Genomic DNA, 27,298 nt, shown 5'->3' on the forward strand with positions numbered 1-27,298 from the left:
TTTTTTTTGATAAGGCCCTCCTTGCTGTGATACGTATATTATTTATTAGGGGGTTATCATTTGTCATCGGCCTGGAAAGCACATTCAGATTCTCCTGTCAAGGAAATAAAGTCGCCAGTTTCTTCCTGGGGGCGGTATGGGTTGTATTGATTGGTGGGCCCATTTTTGGCGTGTTCCTTCATACGTATGGCTTCTTTTGTTATACATGGGGGTCACCCCTCACAAATGTAATAAAGGGAAATTTCCATTTTACATGTACGGATGCGTTGTCCCACACTCCAGATGTGGGGATGGGGTGTGCAATGGGGGTTGCTTGCACACGCTATTAATTTACACTTAGGTGGGCTTCTGTCGTAAGGGGGGGGATGTTACGACCCTGGCGGGTCTAGGCCCCGCCCTGTAGTATGTGCATGCCTGTTCTGTCTCTTTCTCTATTGCAGGTGATTGGAAACAGGTGTAGCAGGTGATGGGAGACAGGTGTAGCGGTGATTGGATGGGCTACAAAAGACCTGATCAGCCGGCAGTCGGGAGAGCTTTGGGTTTCCCTGCATTTGCGTATTGTTGTATTGGATAGAGATTGGATGGTGGAGTAGCGTTGGATTGGATTGTGGATTGTCATCAGCGTCGTTTGTTTTGCCTTAACCTTGTACTGACTTTACATCTTTTGTTTCTATTTCACAACACTGACATTCACCACACGTTTGCTTATAATTACAAGATAACTATATACCTGTAACCTTTAATAAATAACTTATTATTATTATAAATTCTGCATGCCCTCCCCTTTATGTTACGTTCATCGAGCGTGATCGTTACAACAGTATGTTCTCTACAGCTTACGTTTCATTACAATTTCATCCATATTTCTTTTTCCTTACTCCCGCCCTATCACAGTATCCCTGTCTATCTGTCTTGTTTGGTTCCATTGCACATCATATCTTCTACCTGCTTCCATCTTTCTATCTTTTTCTTGTTTCTCTGTCTTATAATCTCACCATCATAATTGATCTCGGCATCCAACCTTTCACCCTGACATTTGGGCAAAGAGGGCAATGTAGGGCTGGAAGGAAGGGCCAGACTTGAGCAACATTTCAAAAGTGGACATCTATATTCAAGAATTTTTAAGAGTAAACATCAGTGGCTGAATCTGTCAATCATAAAGAGTTTCTGCTTATTCCTTTTCTTGAAAGTTCTTGTCCATGTTCTTGTTTCTTATTGGCTCACAGATTGTGTTCTTTTCTTCTTGACTTCGCTGACAGAAGTGGGGCATGGGCAGAACATCTGCTTTGCATTGGGAAGGCTTTTTCATTGTATATTAATTGCCATCATAAACTGAGCCTACGTCGTTTTTACCGAAACACTGTTGACCTTTTAGGATGTGACTCTCAACCATGTAGACAGGAGATCTAATGAGGGAAATAAGAAGCATCCACTTCAGCCTCTGGTAGAAATTTACCAAAAGAGCATTAGCCTACTGCTATTCTAGTGGTGTCTTGTCTCGCCATGTAATCCCCCAAAGAGGAGCTAATTTCTCCATACGAAACACTCCAAAACCCATTTGTACAAAGTCAGCCTGGCCTCTTCTGATTAAATAACCATGTGGTGAAGCAAACTGTCAACCCAAACCTCCCTCCCAAAACAGGAGAACACAGAGCAGTGCTTCTCTGTGCATGCTCCTCTTTCTTCTATCATGATCCACTTACCCTGCGTATTTCATGAATTGTTGTACTCAACCTTTCACCTTCACACTTATAACTAGGGATGGGCAACGGTTAAATTTTTTAATCGCGCTTAATCACATGATTTCCCTGATTAATCACAATTAATTGCATTTGCAACATCCGATAATGAATTCAAAAGTAGTGTACAGCAAACTTTTATTTTAAATGTTCTGCCATATGAGCTAAAGTGCCATAACATTTGTTGTGCAAACACTTTTAACATCAGCAGGTAAATCAAATATTCAGGGTAAATTTCAACTTAAACAATGTTATCAAAGCAAATACAAGATTGAAGCTTTTGCTACTGCCAGGACATTAATGTTATCCTGTTCGTTATGAAAAAGAAAAAAAACTGGCCACAAAATCCTGAGCCACAATTATATCATTAAATCAGGCAATTTCTGAGGTAACAGCAGAAACATTTTACTTTCAGCAGGGAGCAGCATAACCAGTCGATATTCAGTACCAAATGTCCCTAAAGTTAAAGTGAGAAACCAGAAAACACTTTCAGTGCAGTTTGTCAATTCCTAGAACTTGACACTTTTATTTTAAATGTACTGCCATATGAACTAAAGTAAACATTTGTTGTGCAAACACTTAACATCAGCATTTGTATATACAGTAGTAGCAGTTACTACTACAGAACTATTACTTGTTTAAACTAAACATGTAATAATTCAAATTATTGTATTATATTAGTAATATATAATTCCTATATATTCCTATTATAAAAGTATACATATATCTCATGTTGCCATTCTGTATGCTGAGTATATGGATTATATATTGATTTAACATACCGTAACAGGATTATATTACCGGAGGAGTAGTTAAGCAAACACAAACACATAATATATGTTTACTGTTTATTACACTTAGACCACATTTACACATAGCCGGGTATTTACAGAAACAAATATTTCTGCCCCTCAGTTTTCAAAGATAACGTTGTTCACACAAGATCGTTTTAAAAAAAGTTTCTGTTTACATGAACCTGCATATACGCCCCCAAGCGCCATCATAACTATGCCAAACCTGTAGGCTAATCCATTAAATTGGCTATGAGTCCAAGATATTTAAATGTATTTAATCTGGGCTACTACAACAGGTAGACAAGATGGAACGGAAAACTCGTTGTCCACTGGTGGAAGTGCAGGGGATACCATTGTTAAATCAAATAGTCACACACCGGAAAAGGGTTGAGATTCCGTTAGGCTATAGGGTTGAAAGAATGCAATCCTGTATGTAAACATAGGACGCTCACATGATGTGATGCATTTTTAGTCGCATACTGTGCGTTTGAGAAACTAAAACTCCGTTTGACACAGTGCACATGCAAACACAAAAACTGAGTTTTCAGAAATCTCCACTTTGTCCGGAGTTTTTAGAAATGATCGTTTTCCGTGATAAAACCTCTGTTTTTGTGTAAATGAAAGGCCAAACCGCATGAAAAAAATCTGCGTTTTCCCTAGCCTGGATACCAGCCCGAACCGCGCCCACAATATTTTTGGTCTGGGAAGTTGGGTCTGGCTTTGTGCAGTTGGGGAGAGAGTATCAGCGGCCGGATTATGCCGTACCAATCAAATTGTCAGGGCGGGCTTTATACGATGATGGACAGATGACCAACCAACGCTTGAGTTGATTAGATAGATAGATTAGAAATCGTACCAAGATGGTGGCGTCTCGGGATCCTCTTAGTGGGACATATTTTATGTGATTTAAGCTATCTACCCGACCTTTTTATGTCTACATTGACTCGGTTAGTTGTGTATGTGCAACACGAATGTTGCCGAGGATTGTAGGTCTTAAAGGCACCCAGTGCAACTTTATAAACATTCAATGAAAAATAAACATTCAATTTCTAGTCTTTTTTACACGTAGTAAGTTTCAATAACTCCACACCATTACATATCGACATTCAAGGAGCAAAGATGAGACGTCGTTGTGTGGTGAGAACTGATAGAAAATCGTAAACAACAACAATCGCCGGTGGGGAGAGTCCATTTTTCCATTGACTGGAATCATGCTTTATTTATTGTAGGTTACAAAAAATAAAGAAAATGGCGGCGATTGTTGTTGTTATTGATTTTCTATCAGTTCTCACCACACAACGACTTCTTATCTTTGCTCCTTGAATGTCGATATGTAATCGTATGGAGTCATTGAAACTTACTACGTGTAAAAAAGACTAGAAATGTTTATTTTTAAGCCTCGAAAGTTGCACTGGGTGCCTTTAACTGAAGCGCTCTAGACCATTTTTGATAGGTTACTGCTAACGCTTAGACAAAAAATCCATTGAAACACATAGTAGCTAGCTAGCCTAGCTGCTAATAAGTATAACGAAAGAGGAACAGAGAAACGCGATCAAGGCATTTGTCGATCGAAAATGTGTTTTTGCCGTCCTTCCTACAGGATCCGGTAAAAGTTTTAATGTATCAGATGGTCCTACTAGGTTGCTCTGATTGGTTGTAGGTATCCAATGGACCCTTCCGCAAACTCCGCCCCCCTTAGCAACGGTTGCTATATCAGTCAAGCATTCACGTTTCCCAGGTTCTCAGCATTGGTATGAATGGCGTGGCAACATGTTTTCAACTGTGTCAATTTCAACTCTACCCAAAGAAATCACAAGCATTTTTTGGAAAAACGGCAAGATCTCAGATCGAAGCAGGCAAAAGGGTCTGCAATATGCTTATATAGGCTACAACCATGACATTACATGCCGTGTTTGTAGACAGACAAATGCTAAGGCTAACAGGTTCATTCCAGCTATGTTTATGTGTTCTATTATCTACACAGTCGCCGCTACGCAAACATGTAAGGTGGTAAAACTGAATCGTATTTTAAGCAAGGGTTTTCTCACGTTTTCGATGCAGTGGGCAGATTTTAGCGACATAGCTTCTTGGAACAAGCGTAGGTGCTTCTGTTTACGTTGCTGACATTCAGCTGATGGGGGGGTCGTCCACATTGTTTGATCCACAGCAGGCATTTCTCTCTCTGGGTCTTGGGTTTCGGGAAGGGATAAAATGGTCCCCCCCCCCTCCAGCCTTTTTGGATATCGGCTGTCAGAATTACACACTCCATAAGCGCAACGTTTCATTTTCTCTTCTCGAGCAGACGTCTCTCTCATTGACTTCCATTCATCAAAATGGCTCGCTGAGGTCCCGAGCTTAGTAACCGTTGCTATGCTATGATTGATCAGTTACCGTTTTGGGGAGTGGTCGCGGAAGGGTCAATTGAGCGAAGAGGCATTTTTTTCCCTGGTTCGTTGAAACCCGTTTTCCCACCATGTAAACGGGGTCTTGTAGTCAATACATACAACCCGACCACCCGTATTCACACTACCTCAAACACAACTGAGCCTCTCTATGGCCGACTTTAACTAAGGGAGGGGACTGGCCATTAACCCCGGCCGGGGGCTAACTCACCCTGAAACTCTAACACACAATCGCACAATAGTCCAGAGAAGGTTAGGTCTTCTTTTCTTAGTGCTGGCTCAGCCCCATTGAAGTATCCTGTGCATGAGGCTCAAGCCCTCCAGCCTCAGACACTGGCTGGGCCTGCTGTTGACCTCCGGAAACAGAATCATGCAGGGGTCTCGGTTGGTGCTGCTCTCCCTCCTGCTCAGCTGCTGGTGGGACAAGCTGGCCCGTTCAGCAGACTGGCCTCCCCCCATGACAGGGCCCCCGATTTGTCTGCAGGTGTTGGATGGACCAGGTCTGGTGGCGGCAAGGGGGGCATAACAAATGTTGTCTCAGTCCGCTCCCTCTTGCAGATTGTCCATCACCCTCCTGGGCGCTTGCCCTGAGAGGGACTAAACTTTGATTATTATAACAGGGCTTACGTCGGTTGAAGTGCACGACTGCTTCCCCAGTACTCCCCTTAAGCCGGTAAAGAACATCAGAGAGCCTGTCCAAAACTAAATAAGGGCCACAATATTTCTGCTTTGGACATTGTCCTCCTTCTCTGGTCCCGCACCCACACTTTCTGGTGTGAAACTTTTAAATCATAGAACCCCTTTTGGCTTTCTGATGCTGCTTGTTGGTGTCGCTGGATGGCTTCTGCCACTGAGCACAACTTCTGTTTCATGCCGTTAACATACACATTCAACCCCTTATAACTCTCATCACCCCGGTCCCACAGTAAGTCAACTGGCAACACAATCTGGTGCCCAAATACAGCTTCATACGGTGTAAATTTGGTGCTGGACTGGACACTGCAATGGTGCGCCATCATCACATATGGCAAAATCACGTCCCAATCAGACTGATTTGAGTTTACAAAATTTGAAAGCATTGTGGCCAAAGTACGATTAAGTCTATCTACAAGCCCGTCCGAGCATGGATGACGGGGTAGTTCTTGTTTTATGTTGAAATTTTTATCGAAATTACTCCCTTGGTCTGTGTGTAAGGTACGAGGTGCGCCGAATCTCAACACGAACTCCGTAACAAATACCTCAGCAACAGTCTAAGCCTCCTGATTGGGTATAGCGTATAGGAAAAGCCTCAGCCCATTTTGTGAAATAGTCAGCAATTACCAAGATGTACCGGTTACCTTTATCTGACCGGGGTAGAGGACCCAATATATCCAAAACTACCCTTTCGAATGTCTGAAAGGTTTGTAACGACGCCCTAGGTGACGGTCTGCTGATTTTATTTGAAGCGCAGTCAGGACAAGTTTTGCACCACGTTTTTACGCCCTCTGTCCACCCAAGCAAAAAAAAAAAACGTGTCCGAACTCTATCCATCAGCCTCTCTGTCCCCAAAAGACCCCCAGTTTTGCTGTTGTGCAAACTTTGTAATACTACAGGGACCAACAACTCTGGTATGACGGCGCAAATAGCTTTCCCCTCCTCAATGAATGCCAGTACTCCCCCGCACAACTGAAGCCTACCCCAAAGAGGCACATACGATTTTAGCTGGGGACAAGCAGTCCATTCCTTCGGTGCAGAGCCTTCGTCCTTAGCAGAGATTACTTGTTATAAAAGGAAATCGTTACGTTGTATAGTGGGCAATTCCCACTCAAATTCAGGTTCACTAACACGGACCTCGCCCACCTCGCGCCCCCCCAAACAGCGAGATAGTGTGTCGTTTCCCCGGTCTGTGCTGAATACTGTAACGAAATGATGACAACTGCTCAAGCCATCGGGCAACCTGCCCTTCTGGTTCTTTGAAATTATGCAACCACTGCAATGAGCTATGATCCGTTCGTAATGCAAATTCACACTCCAACAAGTAATGGCGAAAGTGTCTTGTGTAATAGACGACAGCCAATAGTTCTTTCCGAGTAGTGGAATAATTACGCTCTTCTTTAGACAAGGCCCGGGAGCCGTAGGCAATAACTTGCTCCTGGCCATCGTGCGTTTGAGACAACACAGCCCCGATGCCACGGTTAGAGGCATCTGTGTCTTAAATTAACTGCTTGGATATCTCTGGATATAGCAGGACAGGAGCTGTAGTTAATTTACTTTTCAAAATGTCAAAGGACTGCTGACATCCGTTCGTCCAGTGAAAGGGAATCTTTTTCTCAGTCAATTTATGAAGAGGTTGTGCTATAGTTGCAAAGTTAGCCACAAAGCGCCTATAATATGAGGCCAATTCCAGGAAACTGCGAACATCGTGAACACTAGCAGGTGTAGGCCAGGAGCGCACAGCTTCGACTTGTGCCGGGTCTGTGGAAACGCCCTCTGCAGAAATTATATGACCTAAATATGTCACTTCTCGAGAAGTTACATTGCGAAGGCTTGAGTTTAACTGGGCAGATTTTAAATGCCCCAATACCTCTACCAGGTGCGAGATGTGCTCAAGAAACATCCTTTCAAAAGAATTATATCGACTAAATAAACGAGACACTTTATCCATTGTAACCCACCAAGTACTAGCTCCATTAGGCGCTGAAATGTACTGGGTGCGTTCGTAAGGCCATAAGGAAAAACGTTAAATTCCCAAAGGCCTTGTTTAGTGACAAAAGCGGTCTTCTCTCTGTGCGGTGGATTAACCTTCAGTTGCCAATAGCCACTAGCTAAGCATTTGGCAGACCCCAAGGCGTCTAGTGTATCATCAATCCTAGGGAGGGGATATGCATCTTTGACCGTGAGATCATTGAAGCGCTGATAGTTGGCGCAAAACCGCAAACCCCCATCCTTCTTCCGCACAAGGACCACAGGGCCGGCCCATGGTGTATGATCCCCTGGCGTTGCACCTGTTCTAATTGAGCTTCAACCTCCTCCTCAAAATGCACTGGGATTTTTCTAGGGTTCATCTTGACAGGCCTATTATCCCCTGTGTGTATATGGTGTTGAAACAGGTGCGTATGGCCCAAGTCTGCATCACCAGTGCTAAACTCAGGGAGGTGTTGACACAGGATCTCTTTAACCTGCGTATATTGGTCACTAGTCAAGCCCTTTTCCGGTAGTTTCAGAGCAGCCGCCAAAGAGACTACACTCCAACCATTTTTGTTGTCGTCCTCCAGGCAGGGAGTGTTACCACTCTCCTCCAAAACGGCCACACCCACACCCTCGTGTAACCTTGTGCAATTAAATGGGCTCGGTAGACATGTAAGTGACACGAAGGGGAATCTGTTCGGGGATGGGCTGGCGATGACCCGCACAACCTGGACATTTGACAAGTTGTTAATAGGCTCAAACATCCCCACATCAGATCCCTCATAAAGCTCGTCGATTTTGCCATTTACGAGGACCTCTGCCCGTGCAGGAATGGTAATATATCCTGCCAGTGTGACTTTGCTAACATCATGTGCAGTTTACATGGTTGTCCATGAACATGTCCAGTTGCGGTGCCAGAGATTTTTTTTCTGCAGGTGCTATGGGGTGCATACCACAAAGATGAGAGCTAGATCATTGTATCATTGTACAATAAAACATAAAACTTTACTTCTTAAACTTCTTGCCCTAGATGCGAGCCATGAGGTCATTTGGTTTCCTCTTGAGGTTGGCTTCAGCCTTTTCAGTAGGCGGGGCTTTGGAAGCTCTGGCTCTACCGACCAGTAGTAAAGCCATCATTTTCAATTTCTTGGCGTCGTTCCTCCCATTTATGTCGCTCGCCATGTCAAACTGTTCCGCCCAATCTTCCCAGTCCCTATCCTGACCAGAAAAAATCAGGCATAAATGCAGGCCGTGATGATATTGTTGCGGTCGTACTTGGTGCGAGCCATGAGGTAATTTGGTTTCCTGTTGAGGTTGGCTTCAACCTTTTCAGTAGGCGGGGCTTTCGAAGCTCTGGCTCTACCGACCACTAGTAAATAGGGATGGGTATCGTATGTTTTTTTTTCCGATACCGGTGCTTAACCGAAACTCCTAAAACGATACCGGTGCCTAAATGGTGCCAGAACCGCTACTTTTTGTTTTTAAGCACAAAACCACGATTGACGACATTAAAGATGGCAAAAAAAATTCTTCAAATTGAACAATATATTAATTGTTTAGGGTATCCTATAAATATAAATAAATACAAAACACTTGGCTTCAAACAACAGCGTCTAACCTTTTAACTTCAAAACTATGAACAATATATCAACTGTTAACAACAGTTTACAGTTCAGTTTACTTAAATAAATATAAATAAATACAAAACACACACTACAGCTTCAAACTTCAGTAATTCTTAAGTAGAAATATGAGAATATTTGCCTTCAGAGTCAAAAAAATATTATTTTGTTTGCATTTATTTAATGAAACTTCAACCTTTTCTGATTTGTTTATACCACTTATTTTCTATCTTGTTATTTGAACCCACTGGGTGCGTAAATTAGTACTGCCCCTTTAAGAGACTAGGTTCAGTTTTCCTGGCAACCCATTCACTTTGAATGTGTAGTCTTCAGTCTGTGGTTTGCGCGTATGTTTGAGCCTAATAACAACTTGTCTGTTCAGTCTGCGTGGTTGCTGATCTGCCTTTGGCTCTTGCCTTTTCTCCCCCCTTTACACACATTTTATTTTGTTGCATTTGCTGCACGTTGCGTTGTTTGAATTTTTCTTTGCGAAATACAGCCACACTTTTGACAGTTTAGCTTTTGGCATTTTCTCTGTTAAATGTATGGCTAGCCTAGCTCTGTTTGTGCTTGCTTTGTGAAATGTTGCCTGCTCTTCGCGGTCATAAGACTGTTACTTTGTAATCACCAATGAGCGTGAGCGACACATGTCAAAGTTTACGTTGGGAGATGGGGCAGTTTTATATGTGCCCAACGAAATCTACATAGCAACCCAAAAAATTATACAGATCGTACTCAGACAGATCTATGCCACTAACGTTACTGCTCGTTAGCTATCGCTAGTTTTGAACTGTTTTGGAACCAGCCTCCTTGCTTCATGTTGCAGCCTGAAATATTTCCTGCTTATAAGACATTTGACGTAAGTTTTGTTAATTTAGCTGCATGATTTGTTGCTGTTATTAATTTCAATCGGCTCAGGCACCGAAAGGAAGCACCGAAATCTGCGTTGCATTTCGGTCCGGGTAGGTACCGGTTGTATTGGAACCGGTGCTATATTGGAACCGGTTCTCGGTACCCAACCCTAGTAGTAAAGCCATAATTTTCTATTTCTTGGCGTCGTTCCTCCCACTGGGATTCTTCCCGCTGTTTTAATCAGCCTCTGGATGGCTGCCTGCTCTGCCTTTGTGCAGCTGGAGAACCATACATTCAGGCAGTATGTTAGCACACTATTAATAGCGCAGCGGTAGAAGTTGCACAGTAGTCTCTTAGGAAGGTGTTCTTTCCTCAACTTCCGGAGGTAGAAGAGGCGTTGTTGGGCCTTCCCCAAGACGGAAGCTGTGTTGTTGACCCAGGACAACTCCTCCATCAGTGTTAGTCCCAGAAACTTAAAAGAGGTGACTCGCTCAACCTCTTCACCGTTGATGTAGAGTGGGAGATGGTGATTGTGCAAGGCAGACTTCTGGAAGTCAATGATCATCTCTTTAGTTTTCTTTAGGTTGAGACTGAGGTTGTGCTCAGAACACCAGACTGCCAGGTTTCCCACTTCTTGCCTGTAGGCAGCCTCATCGTTGTTGGAGATGAGGCCAAGCACTGTTGTGTCATCTGCAAATTTGAAGATGTAGTTGGATGGTCAGATTTGAAGAGTGATGCTTCCCCAGTTGTACACTTTGTGTGCGATTGGTCAGAGAGTTCAATACCCAGTTACACATTGTAGCATTAAGGTTTAAGTCCTGAAGTTTGGAAATGAGTTTGCCTGGAAGGAACGGCTGCGGATGTAAGTGTTCTTTAACTCCAGGTGCTCCAGTGCAGTGTTAAGCAGCAGGGCTACTGCATTCTCTGTAGATCTGTTGGCTTTTTAGGCAAATTGGTGTTAATCAAAGGAAGCTGGTGTGATGCCACTTATGTGTTTCATGACCAGCATTAACAACATTTAGCAGGTATGGGGGTGAAAGCCATGGCCTATAGTCGTTCAGGCACGTGACTGCATTCTTTTTTGGCACAGGTATGATTGTTGATGCTTTGAAACATGGGGGAACATGTGAAAGGGCTAGAGAGTGGTTGAAAATATCTGTAAATACCTCTGTCAGCTGGTCACAGCAATTCTTTAGTACGCGTCCTGCCACACCATCTGGTCCTGCCGCTTTTCTGGGGTTGATGGTTTTCAGGCAGAGTCTGACCTCATTGGGGGTCAGAGTGGGTGCAGCATCGTCAGAGGGTAGGGGCAGAGGCAGCTGACCACTGATGTCCCTGTCGAACCCTGCATAGAACTGATACATAGAAGTCGTCAGTGCCAGACCCTGCCCTCACTGAAATGAATGATTTTTACACATCAAGTCAAAGTACAGTAAGCTAAAAGAAAGGTGTCACTCACAGAATAAGCCCTTATTTTATTATGGCTTAGTTATAGGTGTGGTGTATATTTCACAGTTTGTAGTGGTTCACCACTGTTATTTTCTCTTTAGTTCTCAGTACATGAGTTTAATTCTCTTTGTTGACACATGAGTGAAACTAGTCTAGAGGTTAATATATAGATTTTAAGTTAAACCATGTTTAAATGTGTATGTTTCTTGGAAGGTCTTACAATATTTTGTTTCACAATTATTCCCAGTCTAGCTCCTCAACATGACTCTGGGTTACTAGGTAGAATTTATTTTATAACAGCGGACCCACTAAAGCCTCATACCAAATCTCACAACCAAACATAAGAAAGTGCATATCAAAATGATCAAATTAGGTCAAATGGCTACTCAGCAGAGGTGAAAGTAGTAACAATCCTACTCTAGCATCTCCCTGCATCTGCGATGGTCCTGGATGAGTAATATGTGCCTGAGTCGAGTGGTCCATGTTGATTGGAGACACCCCCATAGGCTCTTGTTGGTTAGCTAATGACTAGGAACGGGTGAAACGGGGTCTACAGGTAATGAGCCTGATTACACAATCAGACCCAGCCGAGACGCTCTCTTCCCCATCCGGAGCGAGGGAGCCGAGGGAGGAGAGGGAAGGTAGGGAGTGAGGGGGAAAACACAGCTAACGGGGGTAATTACCTCTGTTTGTACGGGCTGCTGTGCGCCACAGCTCGGTCGCGAGGTTCACGTTGAGATCAGAGCGGAGGGAGACATAAAGAGAGGGAGAAAAAGATAAAAGGAAGGATGGACAGAACAAGAGAGGAAGAGCTGCAGTTCTGTGGTGAATGTGGAGGTGATTTAGACAGCAGCACACACTGAGCTCCTCTAGGCTCCATTACTGTAATACATGAACAAAGCATGCATGTTCACACAAATCCATACAGGCTTGTTCTGAATACACATGTGAACACATGTACTGGTCTGATCACAGACCTACACTTGGTTAGAAATAGCTATTGGTCGGATCATAAATGATTCATTGTCCATAGATTGCATTTTCACAGGAATGAGGGCAACCATGTAATCTGTAGTGGTTGACAATCTACTTTGTCTCTGTCCCTGATGAAGTCTTACGTGATTATTAATTTCCCCCCATACAACATTCCTCATCTTTGAGGATCATTAAGTGGTCAGTGCACTATCTAGTGGCCTGGATCCTGAAATGTGAGAAGGGGAGAGAGATTCATGCTTGGGAGTGTGTGTGTGCGTGTGTGTGTGCGTGTGCGTGTGCGGGTGGATGGGTGTTTGGGTGTGTGTGGGTGGGTGTGTGTGGGTGTGTGCATAGGCGTCATTTATGCTGGGGACATGTTCTGCAATCACCAACTTTGTCCCCACCACTTTTCACAACTGGAAATAGAATCTCACTGCAGTGAATAAAAGCTTCTCAAACAAAGTGCTTAATCACCTGTAAATAAAATTGATACACGGAAATGAAAGTTTGTGTGTAAGGTTAGGCTAAGCAATCACCTTAGTTCCAGTGCATTAGCCATCCATTTAAAATGCATGGTGTGCCAAGGAATACCAGAAACATTACATCTTCCTCTCATTATGTGGTTTTAAAATGCTCTAACAGAGATTCTAAGTGTCACTGTCACAATTTTGGGGACCACGCCTTACTGAAATGGTGGACTTTAACTCTCAGTGGATCGTATTAAGGTAAGTTTATTATCATAAGGTTTATCTGTGTTTGGCTGGTCACTGGAAAGGTGTGCATAGCAAGCTAATCAAGTCACAGCTTGTTGAGAACATGCAGCAGGCGGTTGTTTCATTGATAGGCTGATGCCTGTGGCTAACATCGTGAAATCAGAGTCTCCCCTGTGAATTCTGCAGGACCTGATGGTTTGGCGTCATTCGTGAACATAACAACATTTTGGCAAAATATGCAAAGGTGGTAGATTTGTCATGTGCTGCACGCCATGGAATTTTATAGAAACGTACACAGTCCCACCCTGGTATCGAACCCAAACCCTCGAATACAGGAGGGTGTGTGTGTGTGTGTGTGTGTGTGTGTGTGTGTGTGTGTGTGTGTGTGTGTGTGTGTGTGTGTGTGTGTGTGTGTGTGTGTGTGTGTGTGTGTGTGTGTGTGTGTGTGTGTGTGTGTGTGTGTGTGTGTGTGTGTGTGTGTGTGTGTGTGTGTGTGTGTGTCCGTCCTTCTTATTGTGTCTTTGTGGCAGTAATTCATTTTAACTGCATTTAGTACAACATGCTGGCACTTGAAATACATGTATCAAGGGAATTGCTGGGCTATTTCATGGGGCATGTTACTACACATCTGGGTGTGAAAGAAAGAAGAAAAGAAAGAAAGAAAGGGAATGATAAATGACAAAATTAGAAAGAAAGAATGACAGAGAGAAAGAAAATGATAGAATGAGCAGAAGCAACATGGCTTTTTTTATTTAAATAAAGGGCAATCTCTGCTCCAGGGTCAAGAGTAGCCTGTATTTCTTTTGCTCTCTCATCTCTCCAAAGGCAGTTGGGACTTGAATGAAGGGTTTCAGTGGACCTCTGATATGGACCTCCTCCACCGTCCCCTCTCTCTCTCTTTCCTCCCCAACTCCTTGCCTCAAGTTTCATCTCTTTTATCATCCCTCGTTATTTTTCAGCTTTCCATCTAAAAATACAGGCCATGCCGTTCTCACTGTTCGCCCGAGAGTGCTGTGGTGCCAACTCACTGTGGAGGCAGAGGTGTGAGAGCTGCCTTTCAATTATACACTTGCTTATTTATAGCCACCCGTCCTTAAGCATGTGAAGCACAGGATGCAAACGGGATGACAGAGGGACGGGATCTCCATCGGCCTTGTTCCCTTCTCCTCCTCTGTCCTCTCTTACATTTTAATCACGTTTGTCTTCTTGTATTCTTAAACTCTCATCTCCTCTTTCATCCTCCTCTCTGCTCTCCTCTTTTGGTCCCTCTTTTTTTCCCTGGTCTTCTCTTCCCTTCCCTCTACGACCCTGTCCTGCTCAGCTCTACCCCACCTCCTCCTCTTCTCTCTGTTCTGTTCTTCCAGTCCTCTCCTCTCAGCATCTCTCCCCTTCATTACATCTCAGATTTTCTCAGCTTATTTTTTCTCCCTTTTTTCTTTCCTCTCAGGTCCTTTATCCGCTAGTCCAGTGCCCCAATCTCACCTCTCCATTCCTCTCTCCTCTTCTCACATCCTGTTCTTAATCCCTCCCCTCTGTCCTGTGAATAGTGAGACTTGTTTGATAGGATAACAAGGCATTTTGATTGTGAGCCACAAGCCATGATATGAGAACAGGGATCAGGGGACCTTAATGGATTTAATATTGTTAATCTTGTAGTTGCAGAATGATTCCTGCTTGTATTCCTCTTGGATATGGGTTTTGCCTCAGACCCTCCTTGCCAATCTGTCGAAAAGCAACAGCTGTTTTGAGGCCCTGCCCACGGCTTTGATCCCCACACCAGGTGAATTTCAAAGCAAACTCTCATAACAGAACCCCAGTTGGTTAAAGACAGGCACAGTTATCAAACCCTAACATCTGGAGGAGCTGTGCAAATGCCCAGAATGAATCCCAAAAGCACAACTGAGGGCGGTTAGAGATGGCTTAACCTTCTATTAGAATGTTTTCTCTGTGTTTTTTTTGTCAAGCACAATCAGACTAAAGGGAGAATGTGAAGAGGAGGCAGATGGGTTCGAGTGCTAGACCCTTCCTCTTGTTTTGCTCAATTTAGTGCTCTGTTCTGGAACAAGAGTGAAGATAAAAGATTTTGAATTCCTCTCTGAGGTAATGAAGGACCATCTGCTGGGTGTGATGAACTCACTAGAAAGAGGAGGGGAAGAAAGAGAAGGAGTGTGAGAGAGAATGAGAGGGAGAGAGGGAGAATAAGATAGGCAGACAGGAAGGCAAAGAGGGAGGGAGACTCTGTATAAGTGTGTGAGAGAAATAGAGGACTGCATATGACAACCAAACATATGTTACAGTGAAGGTGAGACATGGTGTGTTGCCAGTAGATAGAGTGAGATAGTGTGTGAGTGTGTGTGTGTGTGTGTGTGTTTGTGTGCATGTGTGTAAGGGGGGGGGGGGGGGGGGAGTTAAAGCTATGCCCAGAGAGTTAAAGCTATGCCCAAAATGAACAGCATCACAACAACTGGGGTTTAGTTTGAAGAGGGCGGGCTTAAAGTGCCCATCATTCCAACAGCTTTTAGTATCGGAAGCAAGAAAGAGATGAAGCTGCAGTTTATGGATATGACAGGAACACTCTCTTGTACATTATTTCCATTATAAATTGCTGGTGCATTTTCTAGTACATCAGATTTACTCCCTGAAGAAGACAAATCACCAAAAAAAAGAAACAACACCAAAGATATACTCTGAGATCCAGTCTAGCGTGCCATTAATACTTTATAATCTGAATCTTTTTTTATGCATTGGGAAAGTAGGAAAGGCGTACAGCCCTATGGCCTCTCAGGGCCAGTGAGCCAGACTCCGTATCATATTACTCACTGTAAAGCCATAACGTACACTCATCACTCCTGTTCTTATGGTCAGGACAGAGTAAGAGCATTACTGGCCAACGACCTCTTGCCCTCCTCTCTCCACTCAATTTCAAGTTGGGTTATTGCAGGGGTTCGGTGTCAAGCTCATCCCCTCAAATGCCTGAAACTGTCATCCTCTTAGTCACTTCCTGCTGATATCGCTCTGTAGCAAACCCTGCTTGTGGTTTCCTAGAGAGGAATGATAGTGAGATTAAATATTGAAGCGTTATTCTTTCATATGTCGACGGTAAGAGTTTGTGTGTGTGTGTGTTTGTGTTTGTGTGTGTGGGGGAGGGGTGGGGGGCATGTGTGCATGCGTGTTGCTTCATGCACTATAAGTGGAGCAAAGAAAGAATATAAAACATTAATAGTGCCTGGTTGAGACAGAGACTATTGTCATTCCAGAACTATACAGCAGACCATAAGAATGGTTTGATCGTTTCACAAGCTCAGTATAAAATATTCTTTTTCAACCCCAACGTTTATGAATACAAATGGCTATTAATCAGTTCTCTGTGAGCTTTTTGTTTGTCAGTCTGTTTTCTTCTTTCATCCTTCTTTATCTCTGACAAATTTGGCAGTATTTCTCTCTCTCTCTCTCTCAATCTTTGTCTGTCTCTCGATCTCTATCTCTCAACACAAACGCACAGACAGCCGGAGAGAGCGAGAAACACATTCTCTCTGATGCAGAAAATACCTCCTTTATTCCATAAAGAGGGCTCTTTCTGTCCTTTTTGCAGGTGGACAGAACTGAAGTTATCCGCAGCTGCATCCATCCCACCTTCTCCAAGGTCTTCACCTTGGACTACTACTTTGAGGAGGTGCAGCGGCTTCGCTATGAGCTGTACGACATCAGCAGTAACCACAATGGGATGAAGGAGGCTGACTTCCTTGGAGCGATGGAGTGCACTCTCGGCCAGGTAGTTCTCCTAACACCCCTCACGCCCCCTCTCATGTTCTATCTAGAGCATTTATCTCCACCATGACTAATGAAGTCATTGAGATACGATGAATCAGCAGATCACCACTGGCTGATGGCTAAACGTTTTTCAACTGCTGCAAGCCATATTATTTGTTTACATTACATACGGCTACCTACAGCACAATGTAATTATTTGTACATGTTCAGTGAAGGGTAAAATCACTATAAAGAGCTCCAAATGAAATTAGCACAGTCAATGAGCGCTGCTTTATGCACCCCATGCTAAAGACACACCAGCTGGGCTATTAGCCACGGTAGCACAAGACGTTCCATTAATGTTCCTTCATTTTCTCTCTAATGCTAATCTGGCCTTGCTTAATTGTTGGGCTTGAGGCATGCTTTATATTTACTAAAGCATTAAAGTTGAATTTTTTTATGAAATGAATCACCTCTGAACACTGAGGGCCTGATTTACTAACATGCGACCGCTGCTTAATCTGCGTTCGCACATTAACGCACAGTGTTTTTGCGCATTTTCCTTGGTATTTATCAAACCAGATCTGCGCTGGGCAAACTGTGTTTACTCCGCCCTATATAGGGCCTGATTTACTAACATTGCGACTGCTGCTTAAACTGCGTTCGCACATTAACGCACGGTGTTTTTGCGCATTTTCCGTGGTATTTATTTAGGAAGAGAAAATGAAGCTTCAGCGAAGTGGAGATAGATATATTGGTTCACGTTCGCTCAATCACTGAACCTAATTCAATGTGTGCGCTGCTATATTGTTGTTCTGCCCGCCATCACCTACAGCGAGATGTTTAAAAGAACACGATTATAAAGAATATGCTATTGGTGGCATTAATGCATAAACTGTCTATTATAACAATATAGCTGTGTACATGTGGCGAGATTAATAATTTCTACAAGGGACATGGGTTCACTACAATATATATGGACGTGGGTGCAATCAATGGTTCATATTACGTTCGGAAAGTTTGCAATTTCAAAAAAAGTCCTGTTTGATGTCTCTAATTTCAGCTGTGGCAGTGGGGAAATGTATTGACCAGTGCGCGGTAGCAATGCGTCGAGTACCTGTGTGAATATTTGGCTGAGTGAAGGCTGAGATATACCAACTGCTGATGCTATAACTGTTTGAAACGATCCAATGCCAATATTTGCAATGTTGTCCAGAGTTTACCAACTGATTGAATGGAATGTGATCTCCGGTTGGAGGGTTAGATGTCGTCTCTGATCTGGTTCAGTAATTGAAGTATTGCGTGGCTGGTTAACCTGTACCGTCTAATGATTTGTGGTTCATTTAACTGAAAATGTGTTATACGAGTTGAAATATTTATGTGCGCTGTCTCTGTCTTCTTTCTTTGCCTTGCTCTTATCACTGCTGCCTGTCAAAGGGTATCCGTGTCGGCAGTCTTTTAGTGAAGGCACAAAAGGCAGCAGGCAGACAAGGCTCTCGTTTTGTGAATTTATTACTCCAGCAACAATTGAATAATCCAGTGAGAAAAATTATAAACAAAAAAAAGACTGATATAAATTGAAACAATTAGATACAGACAAACTGTATATGTACAGTCAAAAGTACAATGTAGTACCGTTGGGCACTAAACTGAGGCAGTTCACGGAAAACAAACTCACGTTCTGAGATCTCTAGAGCAGAGCATAAACTATCTCAACATCAACTCTATACAAGACGTTCTCACCTCCCAAGCTCCCCACAACTAACTCCCACACCCTTTTATCAGGTAGCTGACATACACACAATTGGCTCATACCACCATCAGCTAAGAACACAGGGGATAATTCAGGCGTGATACGAAATGCACATTAAACAGAGTTAAAACGGAACCGCCAATAATTAGTATGCAATCAAACATTCACAATACTGTTCACAATAGTCATAAGGTACAGGCAACACTGGAAACCTTATCATACCGTTAATTGATTTCGCGAAGGCGAAACTACAGTCCACGCACCCCTGCCTTAACCATAAATATGTCCCAGGACGGGAACGCACTTCCTAATACCGGAAAAGAAATACATGGAGGCCAGAACTCATACCAGTGCATTTGGAGCACAAGCCTAGTAAGTAAGCTGTCTAATATCATTATTATTATTCATGTATAGACAACGGGATGACAGTGACGTGAGTGAATAATAATTATGCAATAAACCGTAAATGCTGAACAACGGAAAACTGCGTGTGTAGTGAATTGTTTGGCATGGGGTGTCAATGAAAGATATACATCTCTTTGCTTGCACACACGCCCGCCAAGATAAATCAGTTTACATGTACATGAGTGAGGGTCCATAAGCAAAGTCTTGGTACTGGTCAACTTCTCCGTTGACGTTTAAAAGTACATGGAAAGTCTGGTGCGTCCGCCATTAGGACGCGGTGAGGACGCGCTTTAGAATCACGGCATCGCCATATCAACGTTTTCAGACTCAATGGAAATGCGCTTCCTGGTTAAGACGTGCTTTTATGAGGCGGAGAATTAGCGCGCAAATCGGAGATGTGCGCTTGCCAGGCAGTTTAGTAAATACCACGCAATACATCATTAGGCGCACTCCTCCCATTAAAGTGCGCTTCACGCCTATGTTACCACCCACGTGGCAGGTACACACCCTCAAAGCGTTAATATGCGACTCTACTCAAATGCGCCCCCTTAGTAAATACTGTTTTATGTTTACGACCGCTTTTTTACGCCAGAAATGGGGGCAATCCTGTTAGTAAATCAGGCCCTGAGTCTCTAAATGGCAGTTTTGAGTAATGAGACCTTTGGTGAAGAGAGCTGTTTTTATCCAGTTTATTGACTCTGTCAGACTTTACTTTGCCTGCTTTAAAATCTTAGACCCAAGCAGACCTGCCATACCCAACCCTTGATTGAATACCCAGGAGTTCCTCTGAGCATTTCAGCTGATGTATTATAAATGGCAGTAGTTTTGTTTGATTATCTTTCCAAAATTGTTCTCTCTCTCTCTCTCTCTTTCTCTCCCTCTCCCTCTCTCTCACTATCTCATCTCTTCTTCCCATCTCTCCTCCCCATCTGTCATCCAGCAAGCTATCTTGCTCCAAATTTCTCAAACTATTTGATTTGAATAAATGAATGGGAGATCCTACCATATGAAGTAGATAGACTCTTTGATTTCTGGCACGGTGGCTCAGCTATGGGGTAATGTGACAGGTTTTTATGCTAATGCCAATGGTATAATAGTGCCAGGGAAATTGAAGCTTTTCACTTAATATTGAGCTGTCAGTCAAATGTTTAGCTGCAAAAATAAACAATCATTCAAGTCAGGTTTCAGCATCTTTATGTGTTAAATAGCTTCACGACATGCAAGCTTGTTGGCAGAGCTTTGCCACTAAATCAAAGGCTTCCACCGGCAACGTTCGATTTTTCCATCTTGCCTTCTCGCTTTGATCACATATTTCGTCTGTGGAACGCAAAAAGCAGCGCTATACAAGTTTATGTTCAACTGGGAGAGATTGTCAGTGGGTACCCAAAAATCCTCCTTGAACCAAGTCCTCACCCTTTCATCTGCTGCAACAGGAAAGCTGCGCACCAAGTCCCAGTGACTCAGTGAGTCTGTGGGGTTTTACTCGTATATAACACCCCTCCTCCCTGTTCCTGTCACTAATACACCTCCACAACCCCTCCACCCACCCACACACACACACACACACACACACACACACACACACTCACACCCTCACACACACACACACACACACCCACACACACACACACACCCACACACACACACACACACACACACACACACACACACACACACACACACACACACACACACACACACACATTTCTACTATCAACACAGTTTCAGAAAGAGCCATCAGAGTCGAGACGCAGCAGCTTCCTCAGTCCTTATCTTTCTCCAAACAGATTGTGTCCCAGAGAAAACTGTCCAAAGCCCTCCTCAGACAGGGGAACACAGTGGGAAAATCCTGCATTACGGTGAGTGTCCTCCTCGCAGTCTCAGTCCCTCTTATTTAGTTTAGTTCTCTCTTTCTCTTTTTCTTTCTTAATCTTTACTATTTTATAAAGTGTGGTGTTGCTGTTTGCTCTGTCAAAACTTGCATCAATTTAAACAAGTGCTGATTATCAAGGAGTTAAAAATTCTGTGCATCCCTTTTTAATGAATACATTGTGCTTAAGAACAAATTACAGTTGTATTCGACATAGGCAGCTGAATCAGGTGTGAGGCCTTGGACGTGACATCAGAAAGCATTATCGTCATGCCTCCATAGCCCTGACAACTGCTGAACAAAAAAAATAAAGAAATATCTAGGCATAGCACGACTCAATACACATAGCCAGCTTGCATAGACAAGTTTGACACAACAACAGGTTCACTACTCAAACCAGTCAGAATCCAACAACTCATAGCCACCCTGTCAGCAGTACTCCACAGCACTTCCTCTGCCCCAGCTGAAGAGCATTGTTCACCATAAGGTGCCTCCACTAAAGGAATCAATCCATGGCCTCCACGCTTAAAAGTCCAAACAGCAGTGAGCCAGGCAGCCAGCTGCATTAGAGGCCCTCACAGCCTTTATGGAGAGAAATCCATAACAGAAGTTCATTCCCTTATCACCTTGTTTCGGCGCACCTGCCGTAAAAACACACATCGTTACATTTAACAGTTTTAAGTGTTTGTCAGGGAGGTTTCATCCATTCAGAGTTTCTTTCATCCATTCAGAGTTGTTGTTTCCCACAGCTCCAGAAGCAGAAATAAATAGACGCAGTTAATACACTCGGTCTCAGTGCCGTTTATCACATGCTTTTTGCTCGGTGCATCTTTACATTTACACCTGACAGATAAGCTGATGTGTTGGCCATCCTCTCTGACTGGGCTCCTTATCATCTTTTATCTCTAGGTCAATGCGGAGGAGTTGTCTGGGAATGACGACTACGTGGAGCTCACCTTTAGTGCCAGAAAACTTGACGATAAGGTCGGTGTCACTGTCACCCGTCATGACAACATCTTCACTTCCTCTGTTAGCCACACTAACTTATATTCACAAATAGCAACATTAAGCTAAGGAGTCTTAGATTAACACAGAGCAACATTAAGCTAAGGAATCTTAGATTCACGCATAGCAACATTAAGCTAAGGAGTCTTAGATTAACACAGAGCAACATTAAGCTAAGGAATCTTAGATTCACACATAGCAACATTAAGCTAAGCAGTCTAATATTCAGTCAAAGCAACATTAAGCTAAGGAGTCTTAGATTCACACATAGCAACATTAAGCTAAGGAATCTTAGATTAACACATAGCAACATTAAGCTAAGGAGTCTTAGATTCACACATAGCAACATTAGGCTAAGGAGTCTTTCTAAAAAAAAGTGATATCCTTGAAAAGCAGCTGCAGATATCCACTGATCCGTCCAGAGACTCCAGACACATCTACTCCAGTGCTTTTCTCTCCAAGCCTGCCCGATTAGAGATGGCACCAGTCCCCTGGCAGGGCAGAGCTGAATAGTTAGACCGATGCCTCGCACACTTGGAATGGGAAATCCCATCATCTCCCATCAGTGGAGTAATTACCAGAGTCTGAGATTAATAAGTGGTATTAATAGTAGCGCAACAAATGATCCCTCCAAAAAGCCCTTTTCTCTGCCCATCTCTCTCTATCTCTCTCTCTCTCTCTCTCTCTCTCTCTCTCTCTCTCTCTCTCTCTCTTTCAGACTGTGAGCTCTCCAGGCTGCATTAGTGAGCCAGTAGGAAGGGAGGTGGCGATGGCACACGATGTTAAATCAACATCTGAAAGCACTTTTCTTCCCTAGCTGATCCTAATCCGTCTGTGTGACCCCGAGCCCCTATGCCTTTCTAATTAGGGCTTATTTAATTAAATTAGATTGTAAAGGAGGATTCTGACAGAACCCAAGATCAATGAGAAGTGGGAGTTTCATCTAATTTTGGTTTGTTGTTTTGTACTGAAGAAACGTTCTGAAGGGGATGAAAAGCGTCAGACAGCAGAGTTCCTTCATGCAGACATTGAAAGTTCAGAGCAAAAGTCTCTGCTGTTGTAGAAGCTAAAGGATTAATGTTTTATTGTGGATGAGGCACGTATAGTTTTCCCTTTCATCTTCAAAACCTGTCAAATCTTTTCTTCCAACCCACACATCCAGTTGAGTGAAGACTATGACTGGGAGAACTAGGAGAACCACGAGTCACTGGTCACTTGGTCTTATTAGGAAGGGCTCAGGCTAAATAGGACCATTGATCTCAGAGTACATAGCGGTTTCTAGAGCAGAGACTGATGCCTGACAGCTCTGCTGCACACAGAGGAGGATGATTTGAGCGATAAGCCTGGATTCCCATGGCCTCATACAACAGCAATCTGAATTATGCAACAGGACTAAGAGACATGTACATGCGCTCTGCGGGCAGGGAGGCAGGATGAGAGGAAGTGCGGTTTTATTATGATGCACTTACTGTAGATAGCACACAGAGTGCTCTAAGTGTGCAATAATGAACTATTTAGTGCACAATGTGCATGCAGCTCGAATAATAAGGACAATAAATCTATCCATTTATGTGTTATAGAAATTTCTGTCTTGTTTCTGTTCTCGTTCAGGTACATGAAATGCTTTCGATAGTGCTGAGAGTTTCCTCTTTCTGTTTCTCACATTTTATAAATCATTTGCCAAACCCTCTGACACTTGAAAGAAAATACTTTGTCCATTGATCGCTGACAGAGTGAGCTGTTTATTCATTTGATTCGTTTGCCTCTCTACAGGACTTTTTCAGCAAATCAGATCCGTTTTTGGAGATTTTCCGAGTGAATGATGACTCCACCGAACAACTAGTTCACAGAACTGAGGTAAGTCCACACGTGGAAAGTGACTCCAAAACAACCTTAACCAAACACAGTAGCTGTCCTTAACATAAACATATTCTGTTTACATTTACAGACAGTCATGAACAACCTCAACCCTCTCTGGAAAACTTTCAAAGTTTCCCTGAACTCTTTATGTAGCGGCGATCATACCCGAACACTGACGGTAAGAGAACCGCACTACTATGAAACCACTGCACTTATAATGTCTACCAGGAACCTCTGCACTTAAAATACCATGGTTTATCATTTTGATGTGAGCTTGACTGGGCTCTGAGAACTGTATTCGATCACACAAGCATCTGTGTCTGCCTTGGGAGGGTGTATAGATTTCATTTGCTGGTGAAGAGGACTATGATTAAAACTATGAGCTCAGCAGAAGTCTCTTGGGGGTTTCATCAGTGACCTACACTTGGAGTCGGTCTGTTTTGTTGTTAGGTATGCTGCTCCTTCTTCTCCTGTAGCAAGTCAGTGTGTGTGGCTATGGTGTTTTACGTAAAGCATCGATCACATTGCAAGGGCATTCCATCCCCACATCCTAATTCTCTTAGCAGGCGATGCAGATAACAAATGTGCACCTGAAAATGTTTCTCCGGGAAACTCCTAAGGGTATATTAGTGTATTTATCAATTCCGCGGGTATCAGACAGAGCCTAGAGGTTATTAATGTTATCTCGCTCTGATAATGATAATCACATGTGAGCGTTATCTCCTCTCCCCTGACAGGCCTCCTGTATGGTCATGACAGGGCTGTGCATCCGCTCTCACTGTCACTGTCACGTCACAGTGACATACACACAGCATGTTCATTGACGAATGCCTCGCTGGGTTTTGCAGTCCTGCCCCCCTCGTGTGAGGTTCCTGTGAGAATCACTGAATCAGGAACATGGGGAGCCCCGCTGCTCTGTCATTCCCCTCTGCTAACACACATGGGAGCGTGAGCCTTAGAGCAGGGCCTCCCTCCTGTTGGGTTGTGACGCCAGCTCTGTGTCTCCGGCTGAGACTCGCGCCATGCCGTCGGGCAGAATCAGTGCTGACCGGGCTGTGACAGCGGTGATGGGGGACTTGGGTGTTTCCCGTGGTGTGGATGTCTCTCTCGGTAGCATTCTCAGACTGTGGGGGTTATCATGGGGTTGTTGCAGAGGCAGCGGGGCGAGGAGGAGGAGATTACCACATTGGGCTTCAATCAGATCCAGACAGCATTGGGTCTCTGTGGAGGGGAGCACTCACTGGGGTTGGCTCCCCACTACTGGCTGACAGGAAAGATAATAAAGACAGACTCTAACAAGCATATGATCATTGTTTATTTCCATCTTTAATCCCTTTGCTAGCAAATGTGTCATTCACTGTGTCCATAATTTTATTCACATTTTTCTGGATTATGATTACTTTTAAGATGACCTGACGGACAGAGCAATTATCAAACAAAAAAAACCCTGATAAAACGAACTCTCTCTGGAGTACAGGAAGCTCAGCATAGCAGAATAAAAAACAAATACTACTGCAGGACAGATAGTATAACAATCCTTTTCCTCCACCGCTCTCTCTGTGTGGCAGCCACTCCCTTTCAGCTTCTCTCAGTGCTCTCCATACGTGACCCCTTTAAATATGAATAGGAAGGCTGTTATACAGGTAAGAGCGCATGGAGGTCTACTCCTCTCATCTGGCCCACACCAACTCCATGTGGCATAATCATTATCATCCTATTATAGGGTACTGTGGTACCTTGCTCATTGTCATTGGCTGGAAGGTTCTAAGAGGTCCTCAGAAGGGTACTGCAGGAGCAATTAAATGAGCCAAACAGCAGATCTGAGCGAGACTGATGATGCCAACTTTATTGGGCCAAGGAAGTCTTCAAGTGTTATTGTAACACACTTGACTTTTGACTAGAGCAATGAAAACGAATAGACTATTAGAAGACAGATGGTGGACCTATTGGAATAATTTCACTAATTTTATCACTTCTAACTCCCCGTTTCTTCCTCTCATCTGAGGCGATGCGTAATAAACCTGTCTGTGCAGGAGCTTCACTGCATGTAGTACAGTGTGTCTTCCTCCTTTGTATGGCTTGCCAACTGGACGGTTTGATTGAAAGACCTGAGAAGTGACAGGCCACACAGTGGGCCCTCTGGCATAGTGATTTGTGTTCACCAATACAGAAAATGACTGGTGGTAATGCCTTTGCTCCACTACCTGCTCTTATGTCACCTGTAGAGTGTCTGATCAGTGGGCAGACACTTTTATTCTGTGCTGGCTACCTCTGAAGAATCTGTAGAGAGATTTATTATTAGAGCGAGTGTTATTTCTGTCTTAAATAACGTCTTAAATAACACCACTAAAATGTCAGTTGTGTTTATTGAGCACAAATTACTTTGCGATCCCCCAATTGAGATTTTAAGAATTTCAGCTTATTCTATTCTGTTGGACATCTTGGCTTGAAGAGGTACTAATGGTGTTGTTTCCTTGCCACGGGTTGGATAGCAGCTCTGATTAAAATCTTTGTTTTTGCCCCCTTAATGAGTATCATGGTTTTGGCCTGGTGCTCTTAGTGCTGGCAGAAGTGACTGGTTAACGAGCGAGGGGTAATGGTCTCAGATAAAAACCCTGACAGGTGCATCCTCAAGTTCCCCGAATCCCTGTAGGTGCTAATTGGCCCGGTCTGTACTTCACTGCTGTTGACCTCGACAAGGGAAACCTGCGGAGTGGACTAGAGCAATTTAATACTGAAAGACCATTGAGGGATCGCCAGCTCCATTTCTCCATTTCTGGCTATTCTAGGCCACTCAGGCTGAATGGCCAGATAGAATCCTCCATTGGAGGTTCCGCTGACGCCCTCTTGGTTCTGCATTATTCATGGGTTTCTTAAAGGGAGTAAAGTGGGACAGGTTGTATGGGAAACGGAGGGTGTTCTCTGTCTGAGAGATGGCAGCAATATGTCAGATTTCCCTCTGATATCCTGACGGCCACACTCGTGGTCGAGTTAACATACCGTCTTGGCCCAGATCTGATGGAGTGCTCCCCCTTTTTCCTTTTTAAATCTTAACTGGTAGATAAAACAGTAGTAGTATGTAAAACCATTGTGCAAAGATTTTTTGAAAGCCTTGGAAGGAAGGCACAGGCCTAATTTCCATTCCCTTTGTTTATATAGATTGAAGATGGCAATTCTTTTTGTACCATCATTAAACATCAAGGTCACTTAATTGTTGCATTTATCATGTTTGAATAAGAGTTCGCTAATGTCTCTTAATAAGCTTTCATGTCTGAAGAATGAGACTGGGGAAGGGGGGCTTCAGAGCGAAACAGAGCAACACATTTGGAAAGTCGATTTTATTTAGGCTTTTTAATCTCCACTCCTCTCAGCTTCCAGGTCAATTCAGTTTTATTAATTTACATAGTGCCATTAACAATAGTTTGGTGGAAATGGGTAGCAG

The 27,298-nt window shown here is 43.5% G+C and overlaps 1 protein-coding gene across 1 annotated transcript in view; it reads left to right on the forward strand.

Moving 5' to 3' along the window:
- cpne4a (copine IVa) overlaps positions 1-27,298 on the forward strand; it is a gene marked incomplete at both ends in the record, with an annotated part of 71,335 nt that overhangs the window by 16,359 nt on the left and 27,678 nt on the right. The window contains 5 exons of the mRNA XM_080857447.1: positions 16,806-16,985; positions 20,909-20,980; positions 21,901-21,975; positions 23,770-23,853; positions 23,945-24,034. Coding sequence (XP_080713573.1) covers positions 16,806-16,985; positions 20,909-20,980; positions 21,901-21,975; positions 23,770-23,853; positions 23,945-24,034 — 501 coding nt within the window. The remainder of the gene's footprint in view (positions 1-16,805; positions 16,986-20,908; positions 20,981-21,900; positions 21,976-23,769; positions 23,854-23,944; positions 24,035-27,298) is intronic.

The sequence above is a fragment of the Sprattus sprattus genome (assembly GCF_963457725.1).
Source record: "Sprattus sprattus genome assembly, chromosome: 19".
NCBI classification, from domain to species: domain Eukaryota; kingdom Metazoa; phylum Chordata; class Actinopteri; order Clupeiformes; family Clupeidae; genus Sprattus; species Sprattus sprattus.